The sequence below is a fragment of the Lottia gigantea genome, assembly GCF_000327385.1.
Source record: "Lottia gigantea unplaced genomic scaffold LOTGIsca_246, whole genome shotgun sequence".
Classification (NCBI taxonomy): Eukaryota; Metazoa; Mollusca; class Gastropoda; family Lottiidae; genus Lottia; species Lottia gigantea.
The window spans coordinates 68876-87000 of NW_008708732.1; the positions used below are offsets into that span (position 1 = coordinate 68876).

Genomic DNA, 18125 nt, shown 5'->3' on the forward strand with positions numbered 1-18125 from the left:
GTGAACTGAAATACATGTATACTGAAACTATATGCAATAACTTTAAGAATTAAAAATGCACTAATATTTAGCAAAAGAGCCAAAATGGGGGGGGCAAAATGTGGTTGTATATTGTCGTCGCCCCTGTTCCTCCGTCGATCCATCCGTCCACAATTGGCTTGTGAACGTAATAGAGACAACAGTTTTTATCAGATTTGAATGAAATTTGATGTGATCATTTATATTAATGAGATCTTGGACAAGTTCAAATTTGACGATCTTTCGATGAACTGTTTTTGAGTAATTGCCCAAATTTGTTTGTGAACACTATAGAGATTACAGTTTTTAATTGATTTTAGTGAAATTTGGTGATGATGTATATTGATAAGATCTTAAACAAGTTCGAATTAGATGATCTTTCGATGAACTTTTTTGAGTTATTGCCCTTGACTTAATAAAAGGGCATAAAAATTTGTTGGTGACAGTGTTGACAGTTTATGTCAGAATTATATTAAATAATGTGTGTTTGTTTAAATCAACAATATCTTGCACAAATTAGATTTTTAGTATGATTTGATACAGATAGGTGACTGCCCTTGATATACTGAAAATGTATCAGGAAAGTAGGCGTATCTTGCTAGGCAACCAATTTTTTTTTTCTCCTAGACCATTTCTTTATATAATTTTCTCTATCAGTGTAATCAAATCGAGACTCATTGGAGAATGCCAATCAATATTTTTTAAAAGGGTCCCTTCACGAAGTCCTTTGTTGGCTTTAGTATAATCATGACCATAGGTAATATGATTTGGTATATTTTTCGATTAATTTTGGGAGGTCTTCGTCTTTTGAGGTATTTTGTCTAATTCTAGAATAATTCTTGAAAACACACGGAACATGGCAAGAACATGGATGCAAATAAATATGAGTGGAGTTAGGTTTACTGTAGGGTCCAACTTCAATGTGCCCATTTTGAATACTGAGCTAAAGATCTAAATATTCTCCCTCTTTTCCAAATCTGACATCCCATTTAATGATTTGATGGAGAGTGCCCAAGTGAGTTTGAAAGTTATAAAAATTGTTGATACCATGTTGCAAAACATCACGGCCATCATCTCTTTAAATAGACCATCCAGTAGTTTCAACTAGACATGGAGACACACGATTCTCTGAGATCAAACTTGCAATCCAAATATCCGAAATATCACACCTATGACAAGGTCCCATAGCATATTCCATATTTGGAAGAAATATTCTGTTTTTTTTTAATCCTATGGCATTACAGGTTAAACAGATTTTGTAGACCAACACTGATGCTATTGCTTGATAGGCCTTCAGGGCTCTTAGAAAATAGAAGTCGTGATTTAGTGATTTTGATAACTTGATCATTATTAACATTAGGGTACATGTTACAGACACCTGGAAAGACCATCAGTGCTCTACAGTCAAGAGGGTGTTAGGTTGGACAATTTGTTGCAATATTTCAATAGTACTGCCATTACGATACTTTAAGTAATCAACACGATGTTTAATACAAGTTTGAATTACCTTAAAAAGTGGTTGAACATGAATTACCTTAAAAAGTGGTTGAACAGGGGTGCCACTTCCTAGGAGTAATAGGCGAATTGGATCAAATTGGGGGGCTTTCTTGTCGAGTTTGTAAATTTCGTACAAATTTTAAATGTAAGAAACAAATAAATCTCTCATCATAAAAAGCATTTGTTTCAAACATTAAATTATGTAGATGATCTTATCTCGGAAAAAAATGATGATAACTACCATGTATCACGATTTTTAATCAGACATTACTACCAATTCCTATACAGGTATTTATAATCATCTTTGTTTAAATGGTCTCAAAATTTACTCAAAGATGTACTTTACAGCTTTACTTGAGGAGGTCTTATGATTTGTAACTGAGTAGAAACAGTAATCAGTATCACAAGTAGAAATCATGGTTTTATTCATAAAAAGTTGTCATCAGAATAATGCTTCTCTCACAATGTCATTATCAATTTCATCATGCCCAAATCATCAAAAACCTTAAATAAATTACTATTCTTACCTTCATTAGTTCATGTATAGCTTATCCTGAAAATATATATCAACAATCCTTAAATTGTGAGTAATATATATTAATGCTCTGGATGTTACTAATTAGCCTATTCATGTTTTGTTATGTCAATAAGAATATCAGCTCTTAGTGTGAGACATTTCCTTTCAAATCCAACAAGAATGTGTGTTAATTTTTAAATGTGCTTCTCATTACTTATTTACCTACAAAAGAAAGAAGACAATTGACCTTGCTCAACATATTCATTTAGAAATTACTATAGTTCCCTCTCCTTGAAGATGGTGATCTCAGTTGTAAAAAACTATGATGCTTTGACAGGATAAAAATTGTGGAAAATTCCTTTTCTCTTGCCACCTTACTGCAAATACTTCACATGTCTGTCTGTCTGATCTTAATAGAACTTGGTATGCATATATTGATGAGATCTCAGTCAAGTATGAATTTGGCTTATTTTGAATGAAATTTTTTTTAGTTATTGCCCTTGACTTAATAAAAATGCACCAAATTTGGCTTGTTAACATGAAAGGGGCTACAGTTTATATCGGATCTTGATGGAACTTGGTATGCATGTATATATTGATGAGATCTCAGTCAAGTTCAAATTTGTCTATGTTCATGAATTCTTATTCGTTTATATTTGATGATTACTTATTTCTAAAAATCCATTTTGTGGAGAAACTCAGCATAACTGACTTTAAATTGATGAGATATTCAGGGTTTTTAAACTATAAATGCATAATGAAGATCTTCAATATGAGAAATTTGGTATTATTATGAAGAGCTTTAATATATTTTTGGTCAATAAAGATTTAGTTATCATCTCTGACAACTGCCAGTGGTTGTATGTTACCTTGCCTTGTAGACGCACTTACCTCCTAGAAAATTCATTTGAAAATGACATATTTTTCAGACTGAAAATTCCCGTCAGACAAAATTTTTTTGGCAACATCTTCAAAAACCCTTAACAATCTCCAAAACCTTCTATGATAATGTGTAAATTTTCTTGGCGGAAATAAAAAAAACAGGATGTTTGCTACCGTTAAATGTCGTCTGAAGCCTTTGTAACAAGCGATTGGCTTAAAAGAAGGAACTGTATCCAGTAGGGTAATGTGTCAACTTTTGTTGACGCATGACCGATCAGCAATTTGGATGTTGACAAAATGTTGCAATTTTCTTGAAACTTTTAATGTTTATATCTTATCATTGTATCCCTACCTAATACAGGTTTTGACATTATTCCGTAATAAATTTTGAATATTAAATTTGTGTTGTGAACATGCACATTACCAACTTTCTTATTTCATATCCAGATTTCTTCAAACTTGGTATGTACTTGTAGGCCTATGATCAAATTCTGAATATCTGAGATTTTTCTAGTGAGCATGTATAAACTTGAAGCCTATTTGCATTTGGAGTTATAGACAAAATGTTAAAATCGGTGTAGATTACCAATATGTACCTATTGTCATAACACGTCCTGTACTGTTATTGCAGGGCATTCTATCGAACACCCTGCTTTGTTTTCGTTAATCCTTATTTCTTAACAGAGTACACAAATAAAACGGAATGTGGTATTGTATTTTTCGTACCTATACTCCGTGGTCATTACATTTTAAACAGATAACGGCACAGTTTTGCAAAACCGGACATGAGCAGATGTGTGCAACTATGACTCACAACGGACAGCACTGGAGTGCTTATTTACGGCTCGATTTGCATAGGATTTTCTCCATTGTATTACATAAACGTAACGTCATACTATGGCACTTTAAATTATGCAGATTTGCTATATTTTTGCAAGTTGGCATCCCCAAATGCGTTTTCAGAAGTTTTGCATAAAATCCTAATTTTTGCAAAAATGGCCTTTCCAAGTCAGTTTTTCAACTCTTTAATTTTCAAAACGCCCAAAAACACATATATGCATATCATCAGAAATGTTATTCAAATTAAAATAAGCATCAATCAAGCTGCCATTTTGATTAGTGTAATATTTCTTAAAATTGATATTTCTCCCTCGTTTGATATTCAATTTGCATGTTTTACGTACCAATCGTGGCTTTAGACTCTTTGCAACAATAGTTATTACATCAAATTTTGTATTTTGATTTTGCTTTCTTTTTTACTCCTGAATGAAAAATTTCAATTTGTTCAATATTTGAAGCCTTTTATTTTGTGACCTTGAACTGTTAGGACCTTAAGTTTCACATGGCTGAAAGTTTAAGGCAATAACTATTTTCATTTTTTGTTTCTGACGTTAACTTTCGGTTTTATAGGCGATTGAAAATTGTGAAAATTTCTTTTAACGAGCTCTAGCAGCGACCATATTAATGTTATTAGAACAACAATTCTTACAGAAACGTAATGTATGCATCGAGAGCTTCCTGACAATATATAACATACATACCTTACATGCAAATTCAAAATCCCATGCACTTAACATGGTGCAATCATTGTAATTATCCAGTCAAATCTAATTAAAATCAAAATTCCAGTTCCATTTTCATTTTAAAGACCTTCCCAGTTTATGTCCAGTTATGGTGAATAAATAAGCTTTAGGGTTTGAACCGTTCAATGCTGTAAGTTGAGCTAAAGTAAACACCTTAATGGTATACCCCTCCCTAATTTGCCAACTTTCTGATTTATTATCCAAATTTCATCAAATTTGGTATGTATGTGTATCATCAAATTCTACATTTGATGGAAATAATGAATTTTTGTTGTGCGCAGCCATGCATTACCAACTTTCTTATTTCTTATCCAAATTTCATCAAACTTGGTATGTATATGTATAACCCATTTCTAAATTTTTGTTGTGCACATGCTCATTACCAACTTTCCACAATTCAATTTCTGAAATGCAGAGATTTATTGCAATTTGTTCACCTTTGTATGTACCTCAATGTCGAACACACCCTGTATCAGTACTGCGAAGGGAACAGTTCTAGTTTTTAGTTTTTTTCAATTAACAGTTTTGGAAACTTCTCTGTTTCTTGAATGCTTACAGCCAAAGATCAGTGGAACAAGTACAAAACAACTCACAACATACATTATTGAGAAGTTTGAAACACAAATCAGTCCATTACATGATAAAGGATGCTTATCGGACATTATGCTTTACAACTGTTTCATTCTTTTACGCCCACAGTGAACTGTGGGTGTATTTTGGTGTTGCCCCTGTCAGTCAGGCCAAATTTCATTTAGGCACAATAGAGGCTGCAGTGAATATCTGATCTTGATGAAACTTCGCATGTATATATATTATGAGATCTCAAACAATTTCGCAGTTATTGCCCTTGACGTAGTAAAAAGTGTCAAATGTGGCTTGTAGGCACAATAGAGGCTACAGTCTTCATCCGATCTTGGTATGTATATGTACGGATTTATATTTTGATTAGATCTCGATCAGATACTAATTAGATGAATGTTTCCAGAGTTATTCAAATTATGCTTGTAGACTTCATAGAGGCTACAGTTTTAATTCCATCTTGATGAGACTTGTTATGCATATATGTATTTATAAGATCTCAGTCAAATTCAAGTTTGGTATTAATCTGTTGAACACGTTTGGATTTATTGCCCTTGATGCATAAATTTTGGCTTGTAGACACAATAGAGGTGCAGTTTTAATCTGCTTTTGAGGTTTTGTCTTGAATATAAAGTATCTTTACAAAGTTAAGAAATGAGAGCAATATTACTTAGCTAATTTAGTGTATTGTAGTGTAGAAAAACTGAGCATAAATAATGGACATTAATTTGATGTGATATTAATAAATGAGTTTATGTGTATTTTAGTCCCTTAAAACTATGTTATCATTGCTGACAGCTGTCAGCAGGCATATGTTACATTGCTTGGCAAGCTATCTTTTTGTAGGTCAAAAAAATTACTTTGCTCAAATTGATAAAAACAATGCAAAAAATCTAGAAAAATATATTCCTTAATAGATCGTAAAGTTTTATCTAAAGAAGTCCAGTCATTAACTTTTTAACGCCAAACTGTTGAAAAAGAATTTACATAAAGTTTTTGGTAGGTGTAAGAAAACTACTGTATGGATTTAAGCAAAATAAACATCTAATTGTAGAAAAATATGTCTCTTACTTATTCTGAAAGTTTCAACTAATAATAACGAGCCATTATAAAGCCAAACATCAAAACTAATTCAGATTGCTTAATTGACTATAAGTATGTACTCTGTTTTTAATTAATTTTAATTTTTTAAAAAATTCAGGATGATCAAGTAGATACATAGATGTAAATAACATATTTTGGAAATATTTTCAGGTATAATTAACATATAAGATTATGAAAGGTTTGCATACCCTTTCTTAAAAGTGCACATAAAATTAAGAAGTAAAGACCCAACATGTTTTACACCCCAACCATTTCCTGACCACGATTATGTTGTTCCTCCTCAAAGTTTAGATGATAAGTTCAATGCATTGCTTCAACACAACAAAGAATTAGAAAACAGAATTAAAAGTCAAACTTCAACACAATTTGGTATAGAACGTTTTAGTTTAAATAATGATATGATTTTATTTTATACAGGATTTAGAATGTATAATGATTTTATTTCTGTCTTTGAGGCATTACAACCAACAGCTGCCAACATGATTAGGTGTACTCGGATCCAAAGACAGCTCTCACAGGAAACTTGTCTGAATGTAACTGCATTTCGTTTAGAAAGTTTATTGCTAATAGATCAATTGTTTTTATTTTTATGTAGGGTGAGACAGGGGTTTTCTGAAACTGATTTAGGGGTTAGATTTTCTATTTCTACTAGTTCTGTTAGTAGAATAATTGTTACTTGGTTTAATTATTTATATGTAATGTTAAGTATTTTACTTATTTGGCTAGATAAATAAACTATTCAAAAATTAATGCCTGATTGTTTTAAATTTTTATACCCCAATGTAAGAGTCATTTTAGACTGTACAGAAATTAAAATTAAAACACCCAATTCAAAAATCAGAAATTCTGAAATGTATTCCAATTATAAAAGCAATACTACAATGAAAGGACTTTTAGGCATTACCCCAAATGGTATGATGTCTTTTGTAAGTTCGTTATATACAGGCTCCATTTCTGATAAAGAAATTACAAAACAATCTGGTTTTAAAAATCTTTTAGAAGTTGGAGATGAGGTTATGGTAGATAAAGGTTTTATTATACAAGATTTGTTAACTGCAAAAGGTGCAAAAGTTGCCATCCCCCCTTTTTTAAAACAAATGGACCAGTTAACAAAGACGCAGGTGAAAGAGACACAACAAATAGCAAGATTAAGAATTCATGATGAAAGAGCTATTAGGAGATGCAAAGAAAACCATATTTTTGATAACATTATAGCCCTCACATTGGCAGGCTCCATAAACCAAATTTGGACTGTTTGTTGCTTGTTGGCTAACTTTCATGACAAGTTATTTTAAATAAATGAACACACAAAACAATTCATATTTACATGTACATTTTATTTTTTTAGCTGACTAGTAAGAAATGACAAGTTATTTTAAATTAATAAATTATAATATATTTATATACATTATATAGTCAGTCTAATTAAAATTAAACCCAACTTTCGTTTGTATTTTATTAGTTTCGTTTCAAATGTTTTATTAGCTATTAGCTTTTTACCTAACCACTACAGTAAGGTCTAACACTGTCATTCTTGACTTTTCATTCTGTTCCTTGACCTCTGTTTTAAACAATCACGTGGCTTCCCTTTCCAGCGACAGGATAATGTGACGCGATCAATAGGTGCATTCGGGGGCATATTAGACTAAGTCCACTCAAACTGAAAGTAGTCTTATACGCCTTGGAATGCACCTATTGTTCGCGTCACATTATCTCGTCGCTGGAAAGGGCAGCCGCTTGATTGGTTAAAACAGAGGTCAAGGAACATAATGAAAAGTCAAGAAGGACAGTGTTAGACCTTACTGTAGTGATTACGTTTAAAACTAGTAGCTAATAAAACATTTGAAACGAAACTAATAAAATACAAATATATTACATAAATGTATTACATACTACTTTCAAAATACATACAGGTAATGTAAGGTCATTTTTACATTACCTGTATGTATTTTGAAATGTATGTAATAAATTCAGAAGTAGAATTTCAATGTATCTTTGTGTTTTAATGTACATTTCATTTCATTGCAGACTAGCATACTTTAATAGCAAGTTATTTCAAATAAATGAACAGAACTTAAATACTTTACTTATATATATATGTTTGTATCAATTTTCTAAAATCTTAAATAATTTATTACATATATATTTCATTGTTGCAGATTTTCAGTGCAGTTTGTTATTTACATGTTTTTAATGACTATAAATATATAAAAAATAAAATATTTCCACAATAGACCTGTCAAAGTTTTATAAATTTGCGGCTGTTGGTTGTAATTAAGGGATAGATTTATTCTATTTTCATTTTGGAGGTTCCGACTTTGAGACTACAGACTATTAAATAAATTTTAATTTGAGTGCCATGGCCTGTGAATATTAAATTTGGATGTCTGCAATCCTTGATACAGAACTTCTAAAATGAAAATATAAGTATTGTATATTACCATTTAAGAATTGACCTCAACAGCATTATTGGTGTGCAAATGCAATTCATCACGTGACAAACTAAATATATCAGTCATTCATGTCTGTTAGAAACATGATAAAATGCATTTACACACAAATATTGCTATTGAGACCAATGTTTAATTTATATTAAAATTTGGATATTTCTAATATTACAAACTTCATAATTTTATAGGAACGGTTATTTTTATTTGCCACAAATCTTTCAGAAACAAAACGACAGTTATTATTTTGTTTTGAGATGTATTGATATATGCATTATTGTCACATGGCAAACAACAGTTTATCACACAATAAACGCCAGAAGGTGTAGTGATAGTAGAAATGTAAATATTTTAACATAAACATGTAAATAGTGAATTGTAAATAGCTAAATACCACTTCAATATTTTTTTATAACAAGGTATTTTATGTGTATTGGAAACATTGAGAACACCAAATTGCACCATTACAATTTTCAATCAGACTTCTATGGTTCCTTATCACTTATCACGAGGGGCATTATATGATAAAGCATATTTTGTGATAAGTGATGTCGTTGAACACTTATAACTGAATTGCAGGAACCACAGGCATCTGATGGAAAATTGGAATGGTGCAAATTGATGTTCAAAGTGTCCCTGATACACATAAAATATTTGTAAAACCTCTTTACAATCTCTTTAAATTATATATATACGTTAATATATTATAAAATGTTTTTTGTTGTATTTCTGCTTTACATATGGTAAGAAATGTTAAAAATAAAATATGTCTAATTTATCTTTCATATTAATCCACTTGTCATTACTATAATAAATTCTTTCTAAATGAAAACACCATGTTAACCCAGTTATTGCCATTTGGCCCATAACCTGGAAGAAATAGTCATGACTTTGTCGTAGTTTATAAGTTTGCTTGTCTAACTTTAAACACTTAATGTCACATATTGAGTCAACAGAGCTGGGACATTTTATTTCAAGGAGGCCATAGGGTGGGTTAGCTGTTGGATCATATACCTTTCTATCTGGTGAACAACCAAGATAAGAACAGCTTGGATTAATGACTAATCCACTTGCATATACATTGTTGCCTGAAATTGAAACATATTTAGCTGCTGCTTTTCCTTCATGCTCTATGCCATACCGCATTGCAGCAGTGGTTATTTTCTTAACATTAGAAAGACTCTCGGCAAGTTTTAGGAAATCCCCTTGTCTAGAAATAACACGCTTAAAAATAGAGGATGTCAATCGCTTCGACTTTAATTTGTGCCACATACTATTTGAAGCTTGATCTGTAGTTTTTACCTCAATATCTTTTGATTCTGAGAGATTTACTTGCAGACCATGAAAAACATCTTGTTGGCTATGCGTTAAGACCAATGGAAAATTTAAACTTAAATGTGAACATGGAAATGAAGGAAAATCTGTTACAGCTGGATGATTTTTAACAATATTAGTTGCATCTACATTATCAACTATCAACCATTTGCAAGGTATTTAAATTAGTGTTTGAAAGACAATCTTATCTGAGCATCAGAGTTAGTTGCATTTAAACAATTAGATAATGAACTTAAAAATTCTGTACATGGTAAAGGAACTGAAACTTGATTGTAAAATGTGGAATGAATTCCCTCGATTCGAGGACGTTTAGTAGAGGTTGCCTTGTTTGATGTGTCATCTAGAGATATTGATGAACAAATCTTTCTTATACCAATGTCTTGTGCCTTTTTTGGTGTTATTCCATCTGTTCTAGCTGGGATACGCCATGTTTGTTTCTGTGATGTTTTTGATGTTACAGTTGGTACAGTTTTGAAACCACATTTACTGCAATGGTGTAAAAGATACAGCAAACCTGTAAATACACATTCAAAAACATTTAATTTAATCGAATATAAAATTATATTATTTATAATATATTTGTATTTTGACATAAAACATGAAACATTGTTTCTCTGTGACAACAGTGAAAAAACTTGCCAGAACATATTTAGTTTTAAGTAACATCTCTCTCAATATAGACAAAATTCCAGTGACAAGGCAAAGCAAGAAAGCTCAAAATTCTCCAACTTACCTAAAATATGGTTACAGTCGCCCTTTCCAGCTTTACAGGAACACAAACACTCTCTAATATCAACACCATTAGGCCTACTACTTGACGTTTGACTCCCTGTACTGTCACTTTCTTCATGATGGCTTGTTGATAATGTTAGGCCCACAGAATGTGGTTGATCATTCTTCTTCATTGACTTGAAACATCTTGCTCTCACACAACATCCATCTATCAACGTACGAACTAGAAAGATTAAGAAACATAACTAGGCTATAGTAAGTTTTATTTGACGTGCACAATCGATGAAAAAAAAAATAACAACAAAAATCAAGATGGCAGAAACGTCAAAAGCCATGACTTCTACTTCATTCGCTTTTTTACAAGGGACAGTCTAAATACATTATTAAACTTTATATAGTATAGTTCTCTCAAATACAATTCATAAACATTTTAGTCTGAATTCGCATTCATAAGTTTTTTGTCTCAGAAATGTTTTGACTTGGAGAGTAGGCCAGGTGTAGGCCGAATGTCAACAAAAAACAGTTTAGAAAGATTTGAGTGCTTGTAAACACTCTAGAAGGCACAATTCTTGATGGATTTTGACGAAACTTGGTGTGAGTGTTTGTAATCGCCCAAGGATAAACCCTATTGAAAATCAGAAAAATATTTAGTATGAGTTATTGCCCTTGTTCTTGAAAACGGGTTCAATCTTTAGCTCGTAAACACTCTTGAAGGCACAATTCTTGACGGATTTTGACGAAACTTAGCATGAATGTTGGTTATTTCCCATGGATAAACGGTATTGAAAAATTGAAAAATATTTAGTATGACTTATTGCCCTTGTTCTTGAAAACGCGTTCACATTTTAGCTTGTAAACACTCTAGAAGGGACAATTCTTGACGGATTTTAAAGAAATTTGGCTTGAGTGTTGGTTATCACCCAAGGAAGAACCCTATTGAAAATCAGAAGAATCTAAAAATATTGAGTATAAGTTATTGCCCTTATTCTTGATAACGCATTCAATTTTTAGCTTGTAAACACTCCAGAAGTCACAATTCTTGACGGATTTTAACGAAATTTGGCTTGAGTGTTTGTTATGGATAAAGCCTATTGAAAATCAGAAAAATCGAAAAATATTTAGTATGAGTTACTGCCCTTGATCTTGAAAACTCGTTTAATTTTTAGCTCATAAAAACTCTAGAAGGCATGATTCTTGAGGAATTTTGACAAAACTTGTTTTTATTATTCATTACCATGCTGAAGATTGAATATTTGTCTTCTAGAGTTTTAACGAGCTAAAGATAGAACACGTTTTCAAGGACTAGGGCAATAACTCATACTCAATATTATTCAGTATCGCCCTAAAGAGTTCTAAAGAAGTGTATGACTGAAGGTTGAATATTTCATACTGGTGATTGTTACTGTACTGCTAAATATTTAGGTTCAAAATCAAAACTGCCAGTGGGCGTATATTACCCTGCCTGGCAAGCTATCTTATAATTTTAGACTGATGAAATTAATTAACAATTGAATTGATCTTTTTAGGATTAGTAAATTACAAATGAAATATATTCCCTCCAAATCTCACCAGTATGTGAAACCATGTGATGTTTATACAAGGGAGATGATGATTAGTATAATGGTTGCTTAATTGATTCATTTTGCTTACATGTGAGTGTAAATACATGGTCGCTGCTCTTGTAATAGTCGTTAGTTATATTGAAAAGTTGTAGGGGGGATTTTATTGTTGTCACATATTAGAGGTGATTAAGTAAAGGTGGTCGCATGATCAGGATTCACTGTGCTAAGTGCTATGGATTTATCAGGTTATAGAGGGATCCTGTTGTATAATAGTTGCACTGGGTCGGTCTAAAGATTAATATGTACACTCATTGGCTAAGTTTGAAAATCTAATTATATGTTTAATTTAAGGTAATTTAATCCCCTTCAGGTGTTTTTCTGTATGGCAGGGATATTTCATGTTGATTTGTACTTGTATTGGGTCGTTTACCTATGTTTGCTGCAATTTTTTAACTACAGAATTATTTGGATAGTATTCATCCTCAATTACCTACTGTAACATCATGTCCAAACCACACCCCCATTCGTCATACTTCCTTTGGGCCGTGGTAACACAAGTGACAAAAAATTCATAGCTGAATATTGTCCCATCAAGACTGGCCCTATTGTATTGGTAGTAAATCTTGTTATGACGCTTGTATACTAAACAAAAGGAAAGTAGCGTGCCATTATATATTTTGATGAATATGTACGGTATAGAATTGAGTAAGATTTTCGACAGAAAATCAAACCTTACTTTGGAATATTTACTAGGCAAGAATGTGTTCTTATTTCTTAAAATGGGCGGCGGCAAAGCGGGTTGTGTTTTGTTTACATGACCTCATTTCTGTTCTACCAATCTGATTGGTCAGATTTAAATGCCACCAATCTCATTTCCATGCCCACAAATTGAAGTGTAGTGGGCTTAGTTTAATACGGGTTAATAAGACCATGTCAAAACCCGTATTCGTGATACGATGCCTACTGTAACTGATTTATTGTCAAAATTGGTGTTGGTGATTAATTGTTGATCGACAAAGCTAAAACTGATACTGTAGTCAGATATACAGATATGTACTACATAATTCATGTAGAGGTATGGCAAAGCTAATGGCCTTCATTTTCTGCTTATGAGCTCATGAAGCTTGTTGAAATAGCACATCAAGCAAGTATGCCTTTATGCACATAACAGTTATCTATGTTTGACATACTTCAAATATTATGTGTAGTAATTAGAATATGCTAAATATAGAAACTGAAAATGTACGTACTCAATTATTGATAATACTTAATGTTTTAATTAATCACTTCATTTACTTTAATTAAAGTTCACATAGATTTTCTCTTTCAAAATCTATTTGTGGCCTAATGCTAAGATTGATCAAACTTCCACTGACAGAAGATTTCAACATGGTTTTAAATAATCATACTTAAAACTTAATTAGAAAAATATAAGCTTACTGAAATAAAAAAAACTGAAGTGTAAAGGTTTGACTTCAATATGTAGTAGATAGTTAGTATTGGACAATTATTGTACTGTGTCCCCATAGATTGGAATTAACAAAATACTCACAGTTGATTCATTTAGTCATTTGGTTCTTACAAAATTCTTTCCTTTTAAATCTTACAATTTATGTTCTAATTAGCTTATTTTTAGATTACATGCTGGGAAAGTAACATTTAGCATTAAGTAAAAGTGGTAGAAACTTTAAATTTCAAAATGGAAACAATATGTGTCCAGAATTAAATAAACATTAATCTAATGACACATTTCTGAAATACACTACCTTTTTCAAATGTCATACAGTTTTCAAAGTAATTTTTTTTAAAGTTTTTATAGGAACAAAAATGAAAAATGGTTATACTATTTCATTATCTATGACAATAAAACATCGTCGTTCTTAGTTTAAAGATGTGAATTTAGGTCTAAGTTTGTTTCTAGCTTAAATCTACAAAAAAAATTTTGAATTCTGTTGAAGGATTTGACATGGAAAAAGAATCAGCAACATAACCTGATGTTAATGGTCTAATTTTGCAAAGAATATTTCAAATTTGAACATGCCCAAATCTAACAGTTTCACAAAACTGTATACGAGGCTACACTAGAGTCAAAAAGATTCACAAATGAAAATATATTTAACAGATTGACTCAATTTATATTGCTATATAGACAGTGGAAAATCTACCTGGAAGAAGAATATCACTTGCAGGCTTACTATAATGAGCATGTAAATATGTTCATTAATATCTTCATCAAGTCTTGTCATCATTAACTTGTATGAAAAGTTTTGTGAGTAATGAATTTGTGTTGTCCTCGGGGTTGCAAGAAATTTCAGTGTAAATCCAAAGTTATTTAAGAATAATAGAGTTGTCATTTCCAATCTGATATTATGTTCATTATTGAAAGTTGAATTGCATCTTCTGAAAGCAGTAGCCTCAGGTGAAAAGAATGAAATAGAGCATACTTGTGATCGTATCTGGGCAATATGATATTTTCTTAATTGACTCCTGATATAGACAGTTTTTTATTATGATAGGTTTAAAAATCATAATAGAAAAATGTTACAAGGTTTCTGACAGTTGTGTCTGGTTAGTTTGGAAACCAGGGAGGAATGCCCCAGATAAGGAGTTATATTGTGTACACATAAAAGTCAAAAAAGCAATTTGGTTGTATGGCTTATTATGATCAATCAGACACAGTTTTTTGTGTATATATTATATTAATGTCAACAACTATCAAGCTTCTGAAGATCAATGAAGGATCAATAGTTATATATAACAAATGGGATGTACTGGTTTTAAATACAAGTTAAAATACACCTAGGTAAGATAAGACCATACATGTGTAATCTACCAATGCACAATTCTACTGATTTTTTTTTTTTTTTTGTCTTACCAAATTTTCACTGGACCTATAGTTTTCAATGTCAGATTTCTCTACGGTAAATCAACAAAATATCTACTTGTATTTTGATTGCTTAATCTCATTACGTTGTCGTTATTATTAATCCCCCAATTAAGATGGTATATAACAACATCCAGTAGATTCTACTTTCACTTTTACAACAAATTTTACGGTAGCCCTTTTACACGCTTTGAGAAAATTCCCTGAATCTTCACTCAATCTCCAGATTTTTTTTCCTGACCTGTACACATGTATGGATAACAAACTTTTGTTGTAATTAACACCATTTACATTACAAAATTTATTTATCTCAGAATTTTGTGCATTTTTCTGCGTTCCAATTCTGACATATATTATTAGTGTTTGCCGACCATTTTGGACAGAAAAATTGAAACCTTTTTCATTGATAGAGTGAAAAGCTCATTGTGGGAATGTCAGTAACCTGGTACCCTGTTGTGTTTGCTTATCGCTAAACTAAGTGAAGCTTTAAATGGAATGGGGAACTAGTTTAGGATTGACGGATGATGTAGAATTGATTGTGACCTGTTGCCACCTTAGAACAGTGCTGTAAAAAGTAATTTGAGTTTTAAAAAATTATTTCAAATATAATTAGTTGTCATTATTCATTAATTTGCTTTGAATCTGCACACAATAGAAATTTCACACATAGCAAAATTCATTTAATCTTAAGTGAAATCCTTACCTTATGACTTTTTTGTGGAACAAGTAATTGTAAACTTACGATAGCAATAAATTCATTACATATTTGTATTTTTGTGGAAAGATACTCAGTATATAATATGCCTAGAATGTTTTAAATGCTCACATTATATTGTGGTTGAACAGTCAAAAAATTAATCTGCTATAGAAAAACTACTGTAGTCATGAAGGCTTGGTCGAGTAGATTAATGACATATAATATTATGAGTTCGATTGCATTATGTATGTGATTGAGGCTGAAACAATTCTAGTATATTTTCATGTTCACAAGTTAAATATATCACGAACAAGTAAACATACTATCAAACAAACACAGGTATGTGTCAGAATCAATTTGGTCTTAAAACATACTCTCTAAACTAAATCTTATGTCAATAACACAACCAAATGCAGGGCTAAAACTCAAGGAGAATCTTGGTTGTTTATTGCAAAAGCAGTGTTCTGAATGCTATACTAAATATTCAATTTTGTTAATTAATCACATGTAATTAACACCATTAGCATAGCATTATTAAAGAGTTATCATTTCTGACTGCTGATAGTGGGCATATGTTACCCTGCATGGCAAGCTATCTTTCAATTTTTACATTAATAAAATTCTTGCCCAAAATATTTTTATATACAAATTTAGCGCATTTTTTAATGCATATCCCCAAATACAAATGTTCAACTGTGAATCTCGCCCAACAACATATATCTGAAGGTTAGGATTTTGAAGACAGATGGCGCTGATCATATTGACACTGCGTTTTACTTCAGTGGTCGTATCTTTTGTGTAGCAAACTTTTTTAACACTAGCTTTTGGAATGATTGTAATTGTTGCTATTGTTCAATATAAAAACCAAGAGAGAAGAATTAAGCCTACTGAAAGGCATGAATTAGAATGGAAATGTTTTCTGTTCCTATAATTTTGCGTATATGAGCTTCCCTTTCATGACTTATGGCCTATAGTGATGGTCTTTCGACAGATTTTGCAATAGAATTATTAAAAACCCAATCTCAAAGTGTCATATTCATGCCTAACTGTATTCAGGCACTAGTCAGTGACTGATATCCAATATTACCATAGGCATATTCTTTCAAAGTCTGCAGTGATGAAGATGGGCGGATTTTACGATTTGAAACCAAATCCTTTAGTACCGTTTGAATCTAGCAAAAATTTCAAAAACGTTGCATTTCCATGCCTAATTCTGTTACTGGCTAGTAAAAGGCTTAGTCTCTCCATGGCCAATTTATATAAAATTAATAAATACTTTCAGGTAGTTTGTTTTGGAATGCCGAAAGAAATTTTTGAAGCCAGTGAATTTTCCAATGATGTCAATCTAGTTAATTGAGACGTATAACATGGATTGAAATATTTTTTGATCCTATACTTCCATGGAACTAACTGGCTATCCAATATGGCTGTTAAAAAAAAAAAACAGTAAGAGGATATAAATATTGCTTAACAGTTATAGATTTGTAGATTACGAGATATGCTTGGGTTATTCCTTTGAAAAACAAAACAGGTTTATCAGTCAAACATGCTTTTGAAACGATCATGAAACAATCTGGCCGACATCCAGAAAAACTGTGGGTAGATAAAGGAAGCGAATTTTATAATAAAAATATGAAATCACTTGGGTTTGAAATTTACAGTACTCATAACGAGGGAAAAGCTGTAGTAGTAGAAAGATTTAACAGGACCCTGAAATCAAAACTAAAGTCTCAAAAATGGTTAAAGATTTTACCCACTGTTGTATCGGAATATAATAATACAATTCATTCTTCCATCGGTGTTTCTCCAATGGAAGCTAGTCAAAACCCAGATATTATAAAGTTTTCTTCTGCCCTTAATAATTTTAAATAAATAATATTTAAATATTAAACCCAAATTTAAAGTTGGAGATCGCGTTCGTATTTTCAAATATAAAAGTAAATTCGAAAAAGGTTAGGTTGGATACTGGACAAACGAAATATTCACCGTTGTTAATGTAAACACCACATCACCTCCGACATATGAATTAATCGATCAAGAGCAAAAACAAATCATAGGTAGGTTTAATCAAAACGAACATCAAAAAACTGACTTTTAAAAATGAATAGCTTTCTCGATAAATATAGAACTGATACAACCACAAACTTTCAACTTATGAGACAGGCGAATGATTTAAATATATCACAGTTTTATTATTGTATGAGAGATAAAATAAATGATCTCAAATATAAGAAAGGTAAATTTTATGCTATAACAAATATACATACTTCCGATCAAAAAGGAGTTTA

At 31.5% G+C, this 18125-nt stretch overlaps 2 protein-coding genes across 2 annotated transcripts; one reads left to right on the top strand and one right to left on the bottom strand.

Annotated features, from left to right (window-relative positions):
• Positions 1–7004: 7004 nt before the first annotated feature.
• Positions 7005–7370, top strand: LOTGIDRAFT_98629 (hypothetical protein; the record flags this gene model as incomplete). The annotated part of the gene is made up of 1 exon (XM_009055494.1): positions 7005–7370. A coding segment is annotated over one exon (366 nt), but the record flags the coding sequence as incomplete, so codon positions are not given.
• A 2010-nt stretch (positions 7371–9380) lies between these two features.
• LOTGIDRAFT_175144 (hypothetical protein) lies at positions 9381–12780 on the bottom strand (the record flags this gene model as incomplete). The annotated part of the gene is made up of 4 exons (XM_009055495.1): positions 9381–9715; positions 10210–10476; positions 10696–10917; positions 12747–12780. The coding sequence occupies 4 exons, from the start codon at positions 12778–12780 to the stop codon at positions 9381–9383; spliced, it is 858 nt and encodes a 285-aa protein (XP_009053743.1).
• Positions 12781–18125: the final 5345 nt, after the last annotated feature.